The sequence below is a fragment of the Monopterus albus genome, unplaced genomic scaffold (assembly GCF_001952655.1).
Source record: "Monopterus albus unplaced genomic scaffold, M_albus_1.0 scaffold24.1, whole genome shotgun sequence".
In the NCBI taxonomy this organism is placed as follows: domain Eukaryota; kingdom Metazoa; phylum Chordata; class Actinopteri; order Synbranchiformes; family Synbranchidae; genus Monopterus; species Monopterus albus.
In genome coordinates, this window is record NW_018127904.1 from 818529 (window position 1) to 835947 (window position 17419).

General features: G+C 40.2%; 1 protein-coding gene across 4 annotated transcripts in view; it reads right to left on the reverse strand.

Moving 5' to 3' along the window:
- The window catches only part of pkp4 (plakophilin 4), an 80094-nt gene that overhangs the window by 54610 nt on the left and 8065 nt on the right, over positions 1-17419 (reverse strand). For all 4 annotated transcript variants that reach the window (XM_020594831.1, XM_020594834.1, XM_020594832.1 and 1 more), the window contains exon 2: positions 1864-1997. In XM_020594831.1, the coding sequence (XP_020450487.1) occupies positions 1864-1992 (129 nt within the window). In that variant the 5' untranslated portion in view covers positions 1993-1997. The remainder of the gene's footprint in view (positions 1-1863; positions 1998-17419) is intronic.

A 17419-nucleotide genomic window follows, 5' to 3' on the forward strand; every position in this document is an offset into this window, starting at 1 on the left:
CCACCCACCACAACTCGGCACGCAGGTTCCTAATTACAGAGTTTAATCATTATAGCGTGAAACTGTTAGTGTCGTAAAACAATAATTTCCCAAATCTCAATGCAACGTTGTAGAGTTGCAGTGAAAAGACAGGGTAAATTCCACAGTGTAGTTAAAATGAACGGTGACCACGCCCATCTGGCACATACTGCACCATGCTAGTCAGGATTTGGAAACAACGCAGTTTTGTTTACGTTAAAGAGGCGTGTTAAAGCAGATGTCAGGGAGAACCATGGATAGTGGAGGAGCACTGGGCTCAGTAAAAGGGGTCAAAGGACAATCAGGGTTACAATCTTTAAACGGGGTCACTTACCTACTGATAACTGGTATACGACTAAACTGTTACTGTTTTATGAAAAACCAGCCCTGGCCTCCTTTGATGCTAATTAAAATAAAGTTACATTTTAAACAACATATTAAAAACTCAGTCTTCAGACTGAACTGCCAATTTATTTCATATTAGTGAAATACATCAGGTGGCATTCCTTATGGAACAACAAATTCACTAAGAAAACATTAACGTAATTGAAAAGCCACCAAGGCGCACATTAGAATAAGTAAAAGTAGCATTTGTATAATTTGATGGCAGACATCATTACGGCTGCCTCTTACAAACACAGGCAAACAGCATATTTAACCTGGGATCAGTGTCTCCCTGTGGGCTTGATGAGGAATTGGACCGGTCCAGTTTCATCTCAAAGCCCCGTTGTACAGCATTTTCCCACATTATTTCATGATTTTGATACATTTTGTGCCTTATTTAGTTGCGTAGATGTCACTAAGTTAGAAGGTAACATGTCTCATATCAACCCAGTAGTTTTTAAAGACATTTCAATCCAAAGTAGCTGCTGATCCAAGCCTTCGTGTTCTACCTTACCTGTATTTGTGCACATATTAAGAATATTCAGATTTTTCATTTTGTGCATCCCATAGTTCCCTTCTTTCGGTGAGAACTATGACTTCAGAAGCCTTCATCTGCACTGTTTTCATAGATGGCAAACAACTAAATATTCCATCTAGGTTTCAACAAATATTCTAGACACTCATTATTTGAAAACAATGGACAGTTATTATCAGCTGCCACTGAATGAACAGGCGGGACAATTATGCTTTAGCCTGTGGGAACTTCACCACTTCAGTACTCATCACCAGGGACAAGGCTGGGTCTGGTATATCAGTTCACTTATGTCTTATTTCTACTTTACTCTACTTGCTTCCTTTACTTTGGTGGCCTGACTATCAAAGCACAAGGGCTGGACACTACACTGAAAGCTCTCAAGCTCAGCCAAAAGACTACACCAAGCCCACAGGAACGGCATGTGGGGTGTTGCAACTTCTCCAGTCAAGATTTTTATTTGCCATTTATGCATTAACAGACAGTCTAGGCATATAGCAATTATTGTGCAGCTCTACTTTGGAGTCAGGTAAGGGGTCAAAAGCCAGAAAGAACACTTAGTCTTAAAATAAAAAAGTTACATAAAGGCAACAAAGCATTAAAAACTGCAATACGCATTCATGCATTCATCATGCGAGTCAAGATTTGGGACTTTGCTGAGAAAATTTGGGGCTTAAGTCCCATAAGCCCACCCTGTAGGCCTGGCCATGGTGCCACCTATGCCACAAATGTAACAAAACTGTAAACAGAATAAAGTCCATGTATTTCAGCCAGCGGATTTCTTCCAAGTGTAAGTCACCAGATAATTATGTGTTCTATAAATGTCACTGTACATAACTGGTTCATAAAAGTAAAGGCAGTGAAAGAATATGAGAGATGTAACATGAAGCAATCGGCTATTAGTGCAGTAAAAGTAAGAAAAACAGTACCTGTTCTTTGACAGAGGCCAGGATGTTGTTGGGGGTGCTCTCAGTCTCCATGCTGCGGCCAGTTGAAGTGTCACGGACGGTCAGCAGAAGCCCCTCCTCCGTCACTGGGCTCTGCTCAGGGGCTGGCATTCCTCCTGTGTGGACACACACACACACAAAATATAATCTGGTCACCACAGGCTCTCTTCCTGGAAAAAAAAGAACAACAAAAAGTACACACATACCAGACTGTGTACACACATGTGCAAACACACTCCACTTGTAAATACACATTAAACAGACGCGTAGTCAAGCCCTTTCCAATACACACGGGCGAGTAATGCTGAGAAGTGACTATGAATGGTGACACACCACCACTAGCACTACACAAACACACACCCACACGTGCCATATGGCCCAGAGAGAAAAGACTGTCAGTGTTTCACGTCTGTGACAGTGCAAATCAATGCCATATGGCCCTGAGACAACACGAGTTAAATAATGATTTGTGTATGTAATACAGTCGCATAAAAAAAATACAACTCAAACAGAATGATGGCCAATGGTTCTAATCAAGACACAAAACAATGGAATTTCAAATCTTAGAAATACAAATGCTTCCCTAAAATACCAAGCATGTGTGCACAGGTGAATATAATACACGTTTGAGAGTCAGATGTGGTGGAGATGCTGCAGAAGATGAGCAAGGTCTTCAAAAAAAAAAAAAAATCAACTCGGCAGCGCAACGAAAGAGATAAGATGTTCCTGTCTCATTCGCTCTCTCTGGCCTCTTGTCTGGGATTGAAATGAGAAAGTAGGACGAATAGTTATGGTCTCATTATATCTGTTGACAGAGAAAGTGTCAAGGGAATGCTGCTCAAGGTGGATCCATATTTACTATAAGGAGCCTGTTGAGCCTGACCGGGCGACTAAAGGCTGTGACTGCAGCCTTGCAGCTCCAGGCTGGAACAGCAGACAAAGCAAGGGCTAATAACACAGGAACTATGTGGCTTTAGGGAGACTGGGATTTTATTATGACTTTTACTGCCTTAGAGAACCACAACTACCGTCTTCTCAATGTTACGAATATAAAGGCACATTCCACACTATCTTGACCTATGTGATTTACTTTGCTAAACCACACAAAACGCAGCCAAGATATGTTGTAATGAATCAATAACATCTTTACATGTGAATATGTGGTGGAATATTAGTTGATAATACCACCCTGAAATAACTATGTGGTAATTTACACAAAAAAAAACCCTTACGTTTGCTTCATTAACACTTCACCATGAACGTTTATAAAATTTGATTCATTATGGTAACCTTAGGGTGACTAATATATAATAGTAGCTTTACTGAATGGGTCAATTTAGTGCAGACAGACACCATTTTAAAGGGTTAAAGGCTCATACACTGTCACATAAACGTGCTCACTGACTTGCATGAGGATTCAGTCCTTTAGCTCTGGCTGACAGCCAGTTTGTCTGAGCTGGCTGAGTTAGTTTACAGTGAGAGCGTAAAAGCTTGGCAGGCGGTGGAGTAGCGTGGGATTAAGAAGCATGTGGGAGGTCCCACTAGACATTCGGATGAAACATGACCCTGGGTAACCCCAAGGTATTCTGGGAGTCTGCCATCAAGGCAGCGTGAGCATTTCGAGGTGTCTGAGCTGAACTGTGTCATGTTCCAGCTCTGGTGTTAAATGACAAATAAAATACTACTACCATCAAGTATGTTAGTCCACACAGGATATTCCAAGTATCCCCCTCTGTCAGTGTTCCAAATTCCTTTCCTGCTCATTCACAGTGCACCGACTCCCTCCCGCCCTCACTGCAGCCTTTGAATCAAGGACATGACACTTTATTCTTAGGAAAAAACAGCATCAGGAAATGTGAAAAGCTGTTTGAATTTGACACAATGCCTCCTCCCTGACAAACGCAGAGCAGAACAACACAGACGGGACTGGCAGAGTGCAAATTCTAAAACTTACAGAAGTTGCCAACCCAGTTGGGGACAAACAAAATCCTTCCTGCTCTTTCTCTCCGGATCTTCACACAGAAGGACAATGAGAGGCATGTGGCTTTGGAAGCGATACACTGTAATGGTAATTGTCATTTATAACCGCCACGGATTAAGTATCATGGTTGACCTTTTCGTAACGCGTCACTCTTTCATTTGACTATCAAAGAAAATTCCTTACACCATAACCAGAATCTGTGTATATAATCAGTCCAAATGAAAAGCTCTCAGCAGTCAGCGCTAGCCTGAAAGAAAGTGCACACTAGGCACACTGACGGAAACACAGCCACAGAAATAACAACATACAAAAGGGAAAGCAAACCCCATCGAAGGGCACCATTACGCAGAGAAAAACTGATGTGTATCTGAGACTACTTCTGAAATTCCCCATTACATCTGGTCCAGAATGATTTCACTGCTTAGCTTGGGGTTCTCAGCAGCTTTGAAATAGGAGCGAAGACAACAATGCTGCTGCTGCCAGCCTACCACAGTCCTGTAAACACACGGCTGACTGGCTCTTCAAGATTTCTCTTTGTGTTTCCCTCCAAATGCTGAGGGGGGGAAAAATAACCTTGCTGAACTGCCTGGTGGTTAAAAACCTTGGTATGTCAAGCCCTTAGACAGTTTGAGAAGCGAGAACAAGGCTGAGAAGTAGATGAGTAGCTAAGGAGATGAGCCCAAACTGTGCAGCTTTAAAGGCTGTCATTAGGCTAATGCCTGGGGACTATAATGCACGGTTCCCACAGATTAAAAATGCCCTCATTCTGGTCTAAACAAGGAAGCTAACCAGTGTCTAATTATTACCATTCTGGTTATTTCCCTTCACCAAGCAAAAATCAAAACACACTGTACAGGAAAGAAATTTGACACAACAAATCTAATTATTTTAGACAATATTTCTTTCAGTGACAGATGAGTCTGTCTATTCAACGTGAAATAATAAGCTTCTCTTTACTAGACATTCTTTATAGTCAAAGCTAAAATCTCCTCTTCGTCATCATCCAAGTCGTCCAAGTGAAGTCTTAGTGTGACTCCACCCTGACTCGGATCATGTGGTCTCATCTATTGACCTCAGATTCCGGCCGCTCCTCGGAGCTTCTTACACAACCTCTCTTTCCGTGACTCTCAGTCTCTCAAGCTAAATGCAGTTTGTCATGCGAGAGAGGAAATGGACAAGGACACGGCTGTGCAACAGCGTTTACAAATCCAACAGGCTTTGCGTCGGTGAACAATCTGAATGATAGAGTATGTTTTAAAGACAGTTGTGCTAAGAAGAGTGCTGAGTGTGCTAAGAAGACATATTTATTCTGCATTCTTGAATCATTTACACTTAGAGACATGAATTCATCAGTCCTCTGATCCATCTGTGCCTTATGTCACCTTCCCCAAGGAGCTCCACAGCAGTACATCTAACATCAGCTGTCACACCCTTGTGTGTTTACATCCACACAAGAAACCAGGTTAAGGGGGGGGGGATCAGGTTAAATTCAGAAAACAGGGAAGTGACATCAACAGGTGCAGCAATACCATGATTACTGTAATGCTTGTATTTACATGCATATTTTCAGTAAGCATATTTATCCAAGGGCATATTTTGAGCCAAGACTACATATTTAAGCGAATTAGTGACTCATCCCTCTGAAGCCTTAAGAGTTGTCTTCTCTTCTAATCAGAGCCTTTGGACTGACAGCATGCTGAGAGGTCAGTCTCTGCTGTGGGACAGCACACAGCTTTCCTGACCTTGTCCATGTACTGGAATTTTACAAATCAAATAGCCTGCATTTAAATGGTTAAAACCAAGTTATCTAGATATTTTTACTTCTGTTTTAGTCTGACTTCCATTTCAGTTATTATTATTATTATCTCTGCCAAGGCAGAGGAAATAATTATTTAATGTTTTAGTGGAATTTTGTTGGTTTGTTCGCAGCATAACTCAAAACATAATGAATGGATTTGGATTCAATTTTCTGGGGGAGGTAGAGTATGGCCCACAAAAAAATCCATCATGATTTTGGTGTTGATTTGATCATCATCCGGATCCAGGGACTTTGAAAAAGATTCTTCACCATTGGGGCCAGTTTCAATAGTGTTGCTTCTAACTACATATACAATGCTTGGATGAAAATATCACGATAGCATCCACCACAGACCAAAATCTGATCTGGATCCAAATAATATCTCAGACCTGTTGATCCAGAATGTTGAAACTTGTAGGGCTCATGGAAAACTTGCTACTGAGACAACAAATATTGTTGTAGACTTGAAATTGAAACTGAATCTGCTGATTCAGTAGAGGGTCAACGACTTTGATGCATCTTTAACAGCTGCTGTGCTACATCCAGAAGAAAACCACTGTTGCTGAAATATAGTTTTCCTTTCATTGATAATCTTTCCTTTCATGCCACTGTTCACTTAGTTATGTCTCTTTTGCCTCCATCTCTTTTCTGAGATCTGCAAAAGAAGGCAAATGATCAATACAAGCATTCAATAACTCAGCGACACCATTGTTAACAACAAGCATAGCGAACCAGTTTAAGTGTTCCATTTTCAACAAAACATCTACAAAATGCAGGAACATGTCTGGTGTTTAAATATCTACCATCCAACATGTTAAAGAAAATTTTGTGGCATTTTTAAGAAAGACACGTGCTCTGCCCGCTGGGGTTTCACCTTCAGGTAATATTAAGTGCACCACGCATGCAAAATACTGGCAATTTTTGAGATTGATTTTCACATGAATGATAAAGTAGAATCAATGTTCTTTTCACTCTGTTGTATTTACTTATATGCCTTTTTTCACTCAAACAGATACCTTAATTCTCCACCAAACAAAATACTTAAAATAATTTGATATGAATTCAGATTTGACAAGCTAATTCAGAAATGATCAAGTGCTATCAACCTCATTCCTTAAGCTTGTTAAACATCTTTTTCTCAATTGCTTACATGACATTTAACATTACAGGAGAAATCTGACAAAGAGGTGACTTATGTGCATGTACTCCAAATGTCTTTACTGAGGTCATCCTTTATTTCTCACCTTTGTTTCAAGAGGAGATACACTGCTGTTACCTGAACACACACAGTATTCCTGTAAGTCAAAAACCTATTGTCTGTCAGTCGGCAGGAAGAGATTCGTCTTCAGAAAGCTGAGTGACACCAGGTCACAGTCATTCAACACAGACAAATGGAGATGAGCTGAGAAATAATTATACATTAGCCTGAATTTCAATTGCAGACAATCTGGGAGAAGCAGCAATTGAAATGCTGATTGCGCCAACTCGCTGAGCTAAAAAAGGGCCACGCAGGAAATCTACAGCACAAACAGTGCTGAGAGCTGCTTAAGGGAAACCTACAACAGGCTCTCTTATCTATGCCACCCCTTTTTGGATAGAAAGGAGCAGATAGCTAAGACTTAATTACCATCTTCTCAAATCTCACCTTGAATTTAGTTTTTAAGGACTTAAACTTGGGAATCCACGGAGGTAAATCACAAAATACCTACTCATAACAGAGTGTGCAGAGAGCTAATAAAGATTTTACAGTGTATAAAACTTTATATCCCATTAAAATCTGAAACTCTAGTCTAGTACACCCACCTTTTGGATGTCTGAAACAAACAAAGTCATCAAACAAAGAACATACTTTATATATAGAGTACTGCACCAAAGTCTTTAGATCAAGGAGACGTCTGATCGGTCTTATATTCATTCATTCTGCAGCATGACAACGAGACCATTTATTGCTACAGCCAGAGTCATGCAGGGTTTCTCCATCACAGGAACCTGCTGAGATGTGTCAGGCAGAGTCACACTCCCATGTTCTCTGTCTGTTTCCTCTGACCTCCACCTGCTTTGGAGGTGCTTTCAAAGAGCTAAATCTTGCAAGGAAAGGATACAAAAAACAAGATGCAAGGAGAGAGAAGAAAACATTTTTAGCAAGCTCCCTGGCTGAGAAATTGACCAATGCGGAAGTGCCAAAATGTGCAGTTCCTCGAATGGCCACTTGAGGCTGTTTCCAAAAGGGAGTCAGTCCCTATAGACTGACTATGTTGAACTTTACAGCAGAAACAAACATGTTTACAGAATGGTACAAAAAATGGTTTTGGTCTCTATAGCCAATTTCCCCTTCATGACAACTGTATAGGGGGTGAATTTTTTTTTATAATTCTCCCATTTAAATTAGACTAAAATTTATGCATAATTAAGGACACATCCACTTTCAGTGACAGGTGGAAGGGCCCCACCACTGGTGGCTAGCTTCACTCTGCCCATTCAGCCCGCCTCAGCTCCACTCACACTCCACCTCTTCGTCCATTTTTGGATTAGACGTAGCAGGTGGAATGAAGCACTATCAATATGGCAACGGCAAGACTTGAGCTTCAAAACGGCTCTTAAGAAAACCAACGGGTGACGCCACGGTGGGTTTGTCCAGGTTTTACATAAAGTCAGTGGTTTTTAGAAACATGCGATCCATCATCTGAAGCATCCAATCACCAACTGATTTCCAGTAAAGGGGTGTGTTTGTTCATATCATCCATATCTACCAAAGACTTTCACAATGGATGGTCTCATGTTTTCTTGCTCATAGCTCCCCTCCTTACTCCTCAGGGCAGGAATAGTATTGGGACATCTTTTAAGATGGCAGACCGGAACAACTTCTGAGTCAAGCGAGAAACAATCAAATAAGGGAACTGGGATATACATTAAGACAGCTTAAATTCACTGAAGAACTATGGCAAGTTCTCCAAGATACTTGGAACAACCTACTGCCACAAATGTACCAGTGCCATATTAAACACCATATATTGATTTGATTTAGCCTAAGTGTTTTTTCTGTCTACATTATATGAAGTTAACTGATAATTAAAAGCTATTCATGGTATTATTTTTCAAAGCATCCTTATTATACAGCATTTTCCACTATATACTGTGGCTGGATTCACTGTGATTACCTAAAAGAGAGCAACAAACATGTACCTAGATTCAAAGGACTGATCAGTAAAATCATCTGTGCATTTCTGATGAAAACCCACGTTTTCAGGCTCCTGTGGCACTTGATTACTTCTACCATCTACAGTGAACCAGCGGCATTGTGGAGCATGTCAAAACCTAGTGGGGAGACATACAGTCCCATTACTAATCTCTTAGCAGCTACGACAACATCCCCAACAACTCGAAATGCTTAATTGCTTCTTTCAAACATTACATTGAATTTTCTGAATAAAACTAATATTTGTGGTCCAACATAACTTATCAGAACTTGCCAGAATGAACAATAACACATTTCAGCTGTGGCATTATGTTTTATAGCAAGTCAGTACATTCTGAAACAATTTCTGAAATCCCCTACACACTATGAGGCTAAATACATGGCTGGAAAGTGCTGACTGAGGCCCTGCCAAAGTAATTGCTCTGAGCTGATTTCAAAATGTGGATAATACAAATATAAAACTGGTTCTATACGGCATGTCACCAGCTAACCTTAACCTCTGACGGTATACTTCTCTGAGTTTCAACATACTGTACCTTCTTAGTAGCTGCCACACATGGATAAGTCTAAGGATGATGATGAACTCTCACTAAGTGTCCTGCATGCTGGATACGCCAAGAAGAAAAAGCAAGGTTATTACTGGATCCCTAGGTGTTTTACTTTCTGTTGCTCTCAACATCTAACAATGCTTTCATACTGACACACCCAACAGAAAAGGAATGTCTCCTTACTAAAACAGAAACAGCCTCACATGTACACACAGTCAATCAATCATTACCCAAAATACGCTACACAGTTGTGTTTTCTCAGCCACATACCTGTCCGCCTGTTGAAATAGGAATAAACAAGGTGAGAAGTATGAAACTACACAGAGCTAAAACAACAGCCCAACGGCATCACCTCCACTACATCAACTACAGGGACATAAAAAGAAATCATTCAGAAGCTGCACCCACTTCCGAACTTACACCTTCAGCCTCACCCTGATAAATGTTGCAATAACCCGTGGCCTATCTGAGCATGTGTATCCACAGGGCAGGGTTTGCCTCTGAGGAAAGGCAGGAAACACAATCACGGTGCAATCTACGCAACACACAGACCGATGCCACACGCCATATGCATACTCACAGAGCTGCTCTTTATCTTGCAAGGGATGTTTACGCAAAGAGGACATGGGGAAGATGACTGCAGACCAAATAATCCATGTTTGTGCTGTTCAGCAGTAAAAACACAAGCCTAACTTTCCATGAACTATTTCCCACAGTGATCATTCACCTTCAAAAATCATTTCCTCACAACAATGCCTCAACTAAATGGCAAGTAGAGAGACTCAACCGCAGGCTCCTCATCATTTTCCAACATGTCACCACCACTAATATGTTGTGACAGAACAGGACATAAATTATTCTGATTGGATGTAAATCCCTTAAATAGAACCAGAGTTTGTGCAAGACAGACTTGCTTCATCCTGTTACACATCGTTAGGTGAATATATTTAACACCCTAATGCCTTTCTGCATATAGCTACAGCGCAAAAAACAACTACAACAGCAATGCTTCCCAAAAAGGAATTATAGTATAATAGTATCTGCAGAGACTTCCAAAAAAAAAATCTCATTTGTTGTGTAGCAGGTTATGTAACAAAAGATTAGTTAAATGTCCAACACTGAATGACTGTAGCCTGGAACATGCATTTTCGAAGCTCATTTAACAGTTCAGTTAAAAGCGTGTTTAATCAATACTGCAGGTTTTGTCAACCCCCTGACACTCCATTTGCAGTGTCAGGCATTTTTCCCACTGCTGAGCATATCAGATGGTTATCAAATGATCGTGTTTAAATACTATGTCTTGCAGGGTTCTGAGAGAAAGGTTGGACAGGACTACAGAGATCATCCAAATGACAAAACCTGAAACGGAAAATTAGTGTAACAAATGTCCTCCTATTGGCAGTGTAAGGTGGCTGAGGTGAATAACTGAGCTCACTCAGCACTTAATATTGAGTCTTATTATAGCAAAAGATAAACTACTCCCAGAAAAAGAATCAATCACATAGCTATGAATTGTCTAACACAGCTGACTGCTTCTGCATAAAAAGAACATTTTGTAGGTTTGCTGTGATGAACTGGGAAATAAAGGATGGAGGGCATTTAGATTTATTTTCATACACAAATCTTACTCTGACATATTCATGAACATTTCGCGTGCATGAGTGACATTTGAGAAATAAACATTAATATTATCACCTGTCCATTTCAGTTTTGTTCGTGTCTAGTTGTGTGCTCGTACTGGCAGGAAGCTCAAATCTGCCTAGTCAGACCCAAACCAGTGAGCCAGCTGCAAGAATCAGGGCTGCATAAAATTATATTTTTATTTCCATGACATGACGGACTGTTCGCAACCGTGCATGTGTAGAATGTAACTGATTGACAGTTGTATCCTCTGGGATTTAGGACTGATGGTCGAACTGAGATTAACTCTTGGCTCTGGGAACCAAACACAACAATCTAGGAAATCTAAAGAAACTAGTACTATTGTTGAGGAATCACAATAGCTTTGGTGCTTTAGAATGTTAAGATAATCACTTGAGATTGACGCAAAACTAATCTTCTGTTTATTATGACTGACAAGCTCCAGGCCCTACATCTGTACAAATAGGTTTTGAGCTTTTTTCTGGCTTCAGGCTTTGCTTAAAAAGTTTTTCAGTCTATTAAACAAGCTGCTCGAGAAAACAAGAATAAAAAATAAAGAGAATGAAAGATTAAATTCCTCTGTACAGTGACACTGATATCTTCACTTTGGTGAACTTGGAAAAACAAAACAAAGGAATAGAAACTCTTGTATCTGTGAAGCATTATAAAGCTTAAAGCTGTGTTAGCTAACTTCTTTCTCTAATTTTTGACCATTAAGGGCAAAGTGAGAGTCAAAACAAACTCAAGCAGTATCCCCTCTTCTTCTCACTCTGCTCCTCCTTACCTCTTCTGTCCTGTTTGTGAAACTACATCATATGTGGTCACAACAGCCTGAGACAATCGTGGTAGTCAGGCAGCGCAGCAGTAATAACCGGCTCTAGAACTAATGCATACAGAATATAAAGCCCATACACACAGTGTCACAGTGTCAAATAAAGGGGTTTACATTTTAGCAATATGCTATGTATGTTTAACATTGTTTGTAGTAGATACTGTATATCTGCAGTAACACAAGCAAATTATACAGAGAAATGTTTTTCCCAGTAATACTGATACAGATCATCAATATGTTATGGTACAGTTCACAATTAACACCATAACACGTGTAAACCATGAATTAGTACTGTATTTACAGGGGAGCTGCACTTAAAGGGGAAGTTTTACATGTGATTTGTGTGTGTGAGGGTGTATTTTGTGGGTGTGTACATACAGTATGTATATATAAAGGAAGGGGAAAATTGTGTAGGCAGCGAGCTATGGGGAAGAAAAAATATAAATAATGTATACAGGGAGGGTCTGGGTGCCTCCTCAAGCCACCAGCACTGGCGTAAGAATGAACTGAGATCAAGCTAGGCCACCTCCTGGCAGGACTTACCCAGTCTGAGGTATACAGAGGTTTTCCCTTTGGGAAGGATCGCTTTCCAACCAGTGGGCCAGAACTAGTGGAGGGCAGGCCAAAAGAAGCTGTAAATACTCAGGGTGTAGCAATTCTTCAAATCAAGAGTTTGGCTCATACCTCGTCTTTTTTTTTTTTTTTAACATTGTACAATAACACAACTGACAACTCAGAACAAACTTTGTAAAACCAAAGTAATTATGGGAATAATCATTTCGTGTACCTTAAACATCAAGACACTGCTTGTATTGAACCATGTCGAAAGACTGATCACTTACTGAATTTGGATACTTGAGTAAATGTTAGGTATGCTGATCAGCACTAGCTGGCCTTTAAAAAAAAGATTTAGTTCAGGGAAGTATATATTGTATAGGACAGCCAAACCTTTTAATTTACTGGCACCGTTTGACAGAAATTCCTGGGGTTCTTACACAAAGACTGACAAAATCTCTGACTGAAAAGTCTGTGCCTAGTGTACAGAACGTACAGAGTCTCTGTTAGATGGCATCGTGTGGATAATCTATCAAAGGTGATTTTAATCGAAAAAATAAATCATACCCACAAGTTGGTAAAATAAATTCCCCCTATAGTTGTACCAATTCATGGAGGGTGTGTATGACTTTGCAGTTCTATAGTAGTCTAGTTTTATTTGAGGCATTTTCAGGACTTTATATCCTTAGGGTGCAGACTGCAAGTGTGGGTGCCACCACATTCATCATGTTACACACATAAACTTCTGCAAGTAGTTTCTTTTCTCCATTGTATGACATAACTATATGCTATTCCTTATCACTCAGAGAGTGCAAACCGCCGTCAAGGCAAAACTCAATTTCCTCATAGTGCGATAAAAGCAATATTCTAACGATAGTTTAACCCTCATAATATGACAACTTGAGCATGGTGGCATTTGGAATGACCCGATACAGTTATTAGTTTGAAAGGTATTCAAGAAAAACTACAGACACTTGCTGGTTTAGGGGTAACACGGGGACTTCAGTGAGTGGACTGCGAGCAAAGCGGTGAAGACGTCACATTTATGCAAGTTTGTGTTCTGCTTGTTCGACAGCTGTGAGACAAATTGCTCATACAGTCTCCGTTACTGGCTGATTATTGCTCTATAGCGTGATCCTGGAGTGTGTGAGAGAGGAGAGCAGCCCTCTCTCCTCTAATCAGAGACCGACATAGCAAAAAATACAGTGGAAAAGCAAAGCGGGACGGTCCATGTCAGCCTGTGAGGTTATGCTGGGTTTACAGAAGCACGGGGTGTTCCGCTCATTAGTTTCCAACAGTGAAAACACAGCTATAATGTGCAGATGGAACACCGGCGTCCTCACCGACAGACTACTGTGCTCTGAACAAGGTGTAGCTGCCTGCTAACAGAGCTAGCTTGGTCAGATAAGAAGCATTCATATCCCCAAAAACATCAGAACAAATTTCTAAATTTGCATTACCTGGATAGACTGACCACATTCTCAGTGTAAGTGGTTACTAAGTGTTAACAGCTTTGAGTCTGGCTCAAAATCTCTGCCATCAGGTTCTTGCACAACGAGGTGTAATGACTGACAGCACTCCGTTTCCATTGACAATGAATGGGCAGCTGTCACTAACCCAGGGATTTGTATGTGCTCAGAGTGATCAGCAGCACAGTCGCGCACGAGGGGGCTCACATACAGTCAGCCTTTCTATCACTCAAACTAGTTAATCTTTTAAAATACTCCTATATCCAAATTATGATACAGATCAGCACCAAAATCTAATCAGCTGTTTAGTGAGCCATATCCTCCCTCTCCAAAGAATTTCAGCTAAATCCATAATCACTTTTTGAGTTATGTTGTTAACAAAAAAAAAAAACAAAGCAGCAAAGGCTGGCAAAAACATAACCACCCCCCTTGGTGGAGGTAAAAATGTACATCTCTTCTGCTGTGTATAAACAATGTTTTCCAAGAATTTCTGCATTTATTCCAGCTATAACAGAAAATCTTAAATGAGTTCTGAGTCCCTAGGAATGAATGCCCATACAAAAATAAGAGGGCTTGGCACTGTTCAGGATTACTGATGCATGCACGGAAGAGTGCACTTCAGATGCCAGAAAAACTGTTCTTCCTAAAACAAGAACAAGCTCTTTAACAGGCTGGATGGGTATGTAAGCAGTGGCATCATAGGCCATAGTCCATCTCTAATACTCTAGTGCTTACAGAAACAATGCTGGTTATTCTGGGATACTAAAGAAGAAAACACCAAGAGCATTGTCTTATGTTGTATAAATCTGTGGACCACAAGGCTACAGGTTTGTCCGTCTTGATGTTATATTATATCAGGTTACACTGACAGAAAGAAAAGCTTTGATAGAGCGCAAATCTGTCCATAAGCAAATAAGCTTAGAATCTATAAAATGGCATTTTAAATGTCACTGCTTATATTGTGTTTGTTTGTTTCCAAAGTCAACAATTCCCCTTTTCAGAGGCAATTTTTCTTTGTTGTATTTTTTTTAAATGCCTTGACATTTAAAAAAGAATCTTCTCCTTCTTGGCTGACTTTAATGGAAACAGGTGATGCAGACAAATCCTGCAGATCATTTCAGCTTTCAGTTATATTCTAGGAACAGGGGTAACTACAGTGTAACCCGACATTGGGTTACGTTGTAGATGCCTTCACCACGTGACTAGCTCCGGCCACTGTGTGCACACACCACTTTGCAATGGCACCTGACCACATAAACATGCTATGCTATTGGAGTCTAAACCAACAAGAACACAACTTCAATTAATGTATGTAGCTCATGTAATAAAACAGCAAGTCAATTAAGCAAATAACAGAAAATGAATCAGATTAATATGCTTAGAAAGAACTAAATGTTTGAGTTATTTAACTCCATAAACATTTGGTGGTTCCAGGTTTTTTTTGCTGTGAGGGTGTGCTGGTCCCGTGCATTGTAAATGGGCATCTTTAAGGAGGTCCTGGGAGTCACATTTGGGGGTTTGATGTTGACCTATATGGATGGATTATGTAAGGCCCTCCCAAGGGTTAAGTATAAGATGGTTGGTTGGATCAAATGTTAAATTTCAAGTTGTCACCTTGGGAAATTGTGTTGGTCAGTTTTAATCTATTTATTGACATTTCACAGACTAAATAATTACTTTTTGCTGCTCTAGAAACACTGAATAGTGAACTCATTTTAAGCAAAAGCCAAGTGTATAAAGATTGTTGGGTTCCAAAAGTCACTGTTCAGCATTGTCACTAGGTCATGACATGGTTTTATGACTGTATAGGCTACAGTAGTGTTTTCAGGGGTGCTTATTTATGTCATGCACTCCACTGGGATGGACTCCTACACCACTCCTTCTTGTTCCATCAGTAAAGAGAGAGCTTTTGCCTGAGGTGACAATGTGAGTAGCACTTTGAAATATTCAACAAGGTATTATGTGCCCAGTTGTGGTAACTCTGCAGTCAGATAGGCTTAGACTGATGAGACTGCTTTAGCAATAAGCTTGAAGGAAGACTGCAGCAGTACGGTCAAAAGTAGAACAAAAGACAGTGGAATGGTTCTGTCCCTCCACTAGTAGAGGCCAATGAGGGGCCGCCTTTCAGACTCAGCACATCGAGCCTACTGAGGGCTATTTTACCAGATAAAAATCTATTGTCTACCTAATCTCCAAAAGTGCTGGCATGCGTGTTCTGTGTTATCTTTAGCTGTCTGGGATTCAGCCAAAGCATGAAATCTGGGGCTTTTTCTACATATCCAGTTAGCTCAACAATCAGCTAGCAGCAGCATGAATCAGGGCTTATCCACGCAAGCCACTGCAAAGTTTATGCACTCTATACATGTAGTTCTGCAATAAGCTGATTTAATTCTTTTTTTTTACATAGGATAGGAAGGCATGCCTGTATAGAAATGATCTATGGTGCAAATTTATGCTGAACAGTTAAGTGGCTGCATATTACCGTTGTGCTGCCAAAAAATAAATACATTTTGATATTAAGAATGAAATTTTTTTTCCATAGTCTCCAGAGTGATGTAAAAAGAGACAGAAATAACATGTTCACAGTGGAAATTCCCTACTCTGCCACATGTGGTTTGCTCTTGAGGGAGGCAGGAGAAACATCAACTCTCTTTAAACCACTCCATGCAAATGTGGGATGGAAAGAAGGTATGTGGGGTGGATTTGATGAAAAAATATCATCTCCACGCCTAAAGATGAATAAAAGCATTTCTTTCGTTGATATCTACTATGACCTATTATTATCATCCCACTCTGGGGCCACGCCACATAAGCTGAGAGAATTTCCCACACACACACACACACACACACACACACACACACATCTATAAAATGTCACTCACACTATTGAAAAAAGTCTGCATTATGAAAACTCTCAAATTACTAAAGAGATTTTCTTATGTGTCATGTAAATATGGACAATCAATCATAACTTCTTGTAAGTGGGAACTTACTGTATCTATGCTTTTAAATTCTGCATTTATGCTACGAATGCAGTGATATTATAAAAGATACATTTGAGGATTGGGAATAGAAAACGCTGATTTCCACTCAGTAAAAGCTTGACTTTTAAGAGCACTTGACTAACTGAACTGTGCAGAAGGGATACTAATGTTCTCTCAACTGGCTGATACTTCAGCACTTCACTTACAGTGAGGAACAGAAGTATTTGAACACCCTGCGAATTTGCAAGTTCTCCCACTTAGAAATCATGGAGGGGTCTGAAATTCACATTGTAGGTGCATTCCCACTCTGAGAGACAGAATTAAAAAAAAAATTCAGGAAATCACATTGTATGATTTTTAAAGAATTTATTTGTCTTGCACTGCTGAACATAAGTATTTGAACACCTGAGAAAATCAGTGTTAATATCTGGTACAGAAACCTTTGTTTGCAATTACAGAGGTCAAACGTTTCCTGTAGTTCTTGACCAGGTTTGCACACACTGCAACAGGGATTTTGGCCCACTCCTCCACACA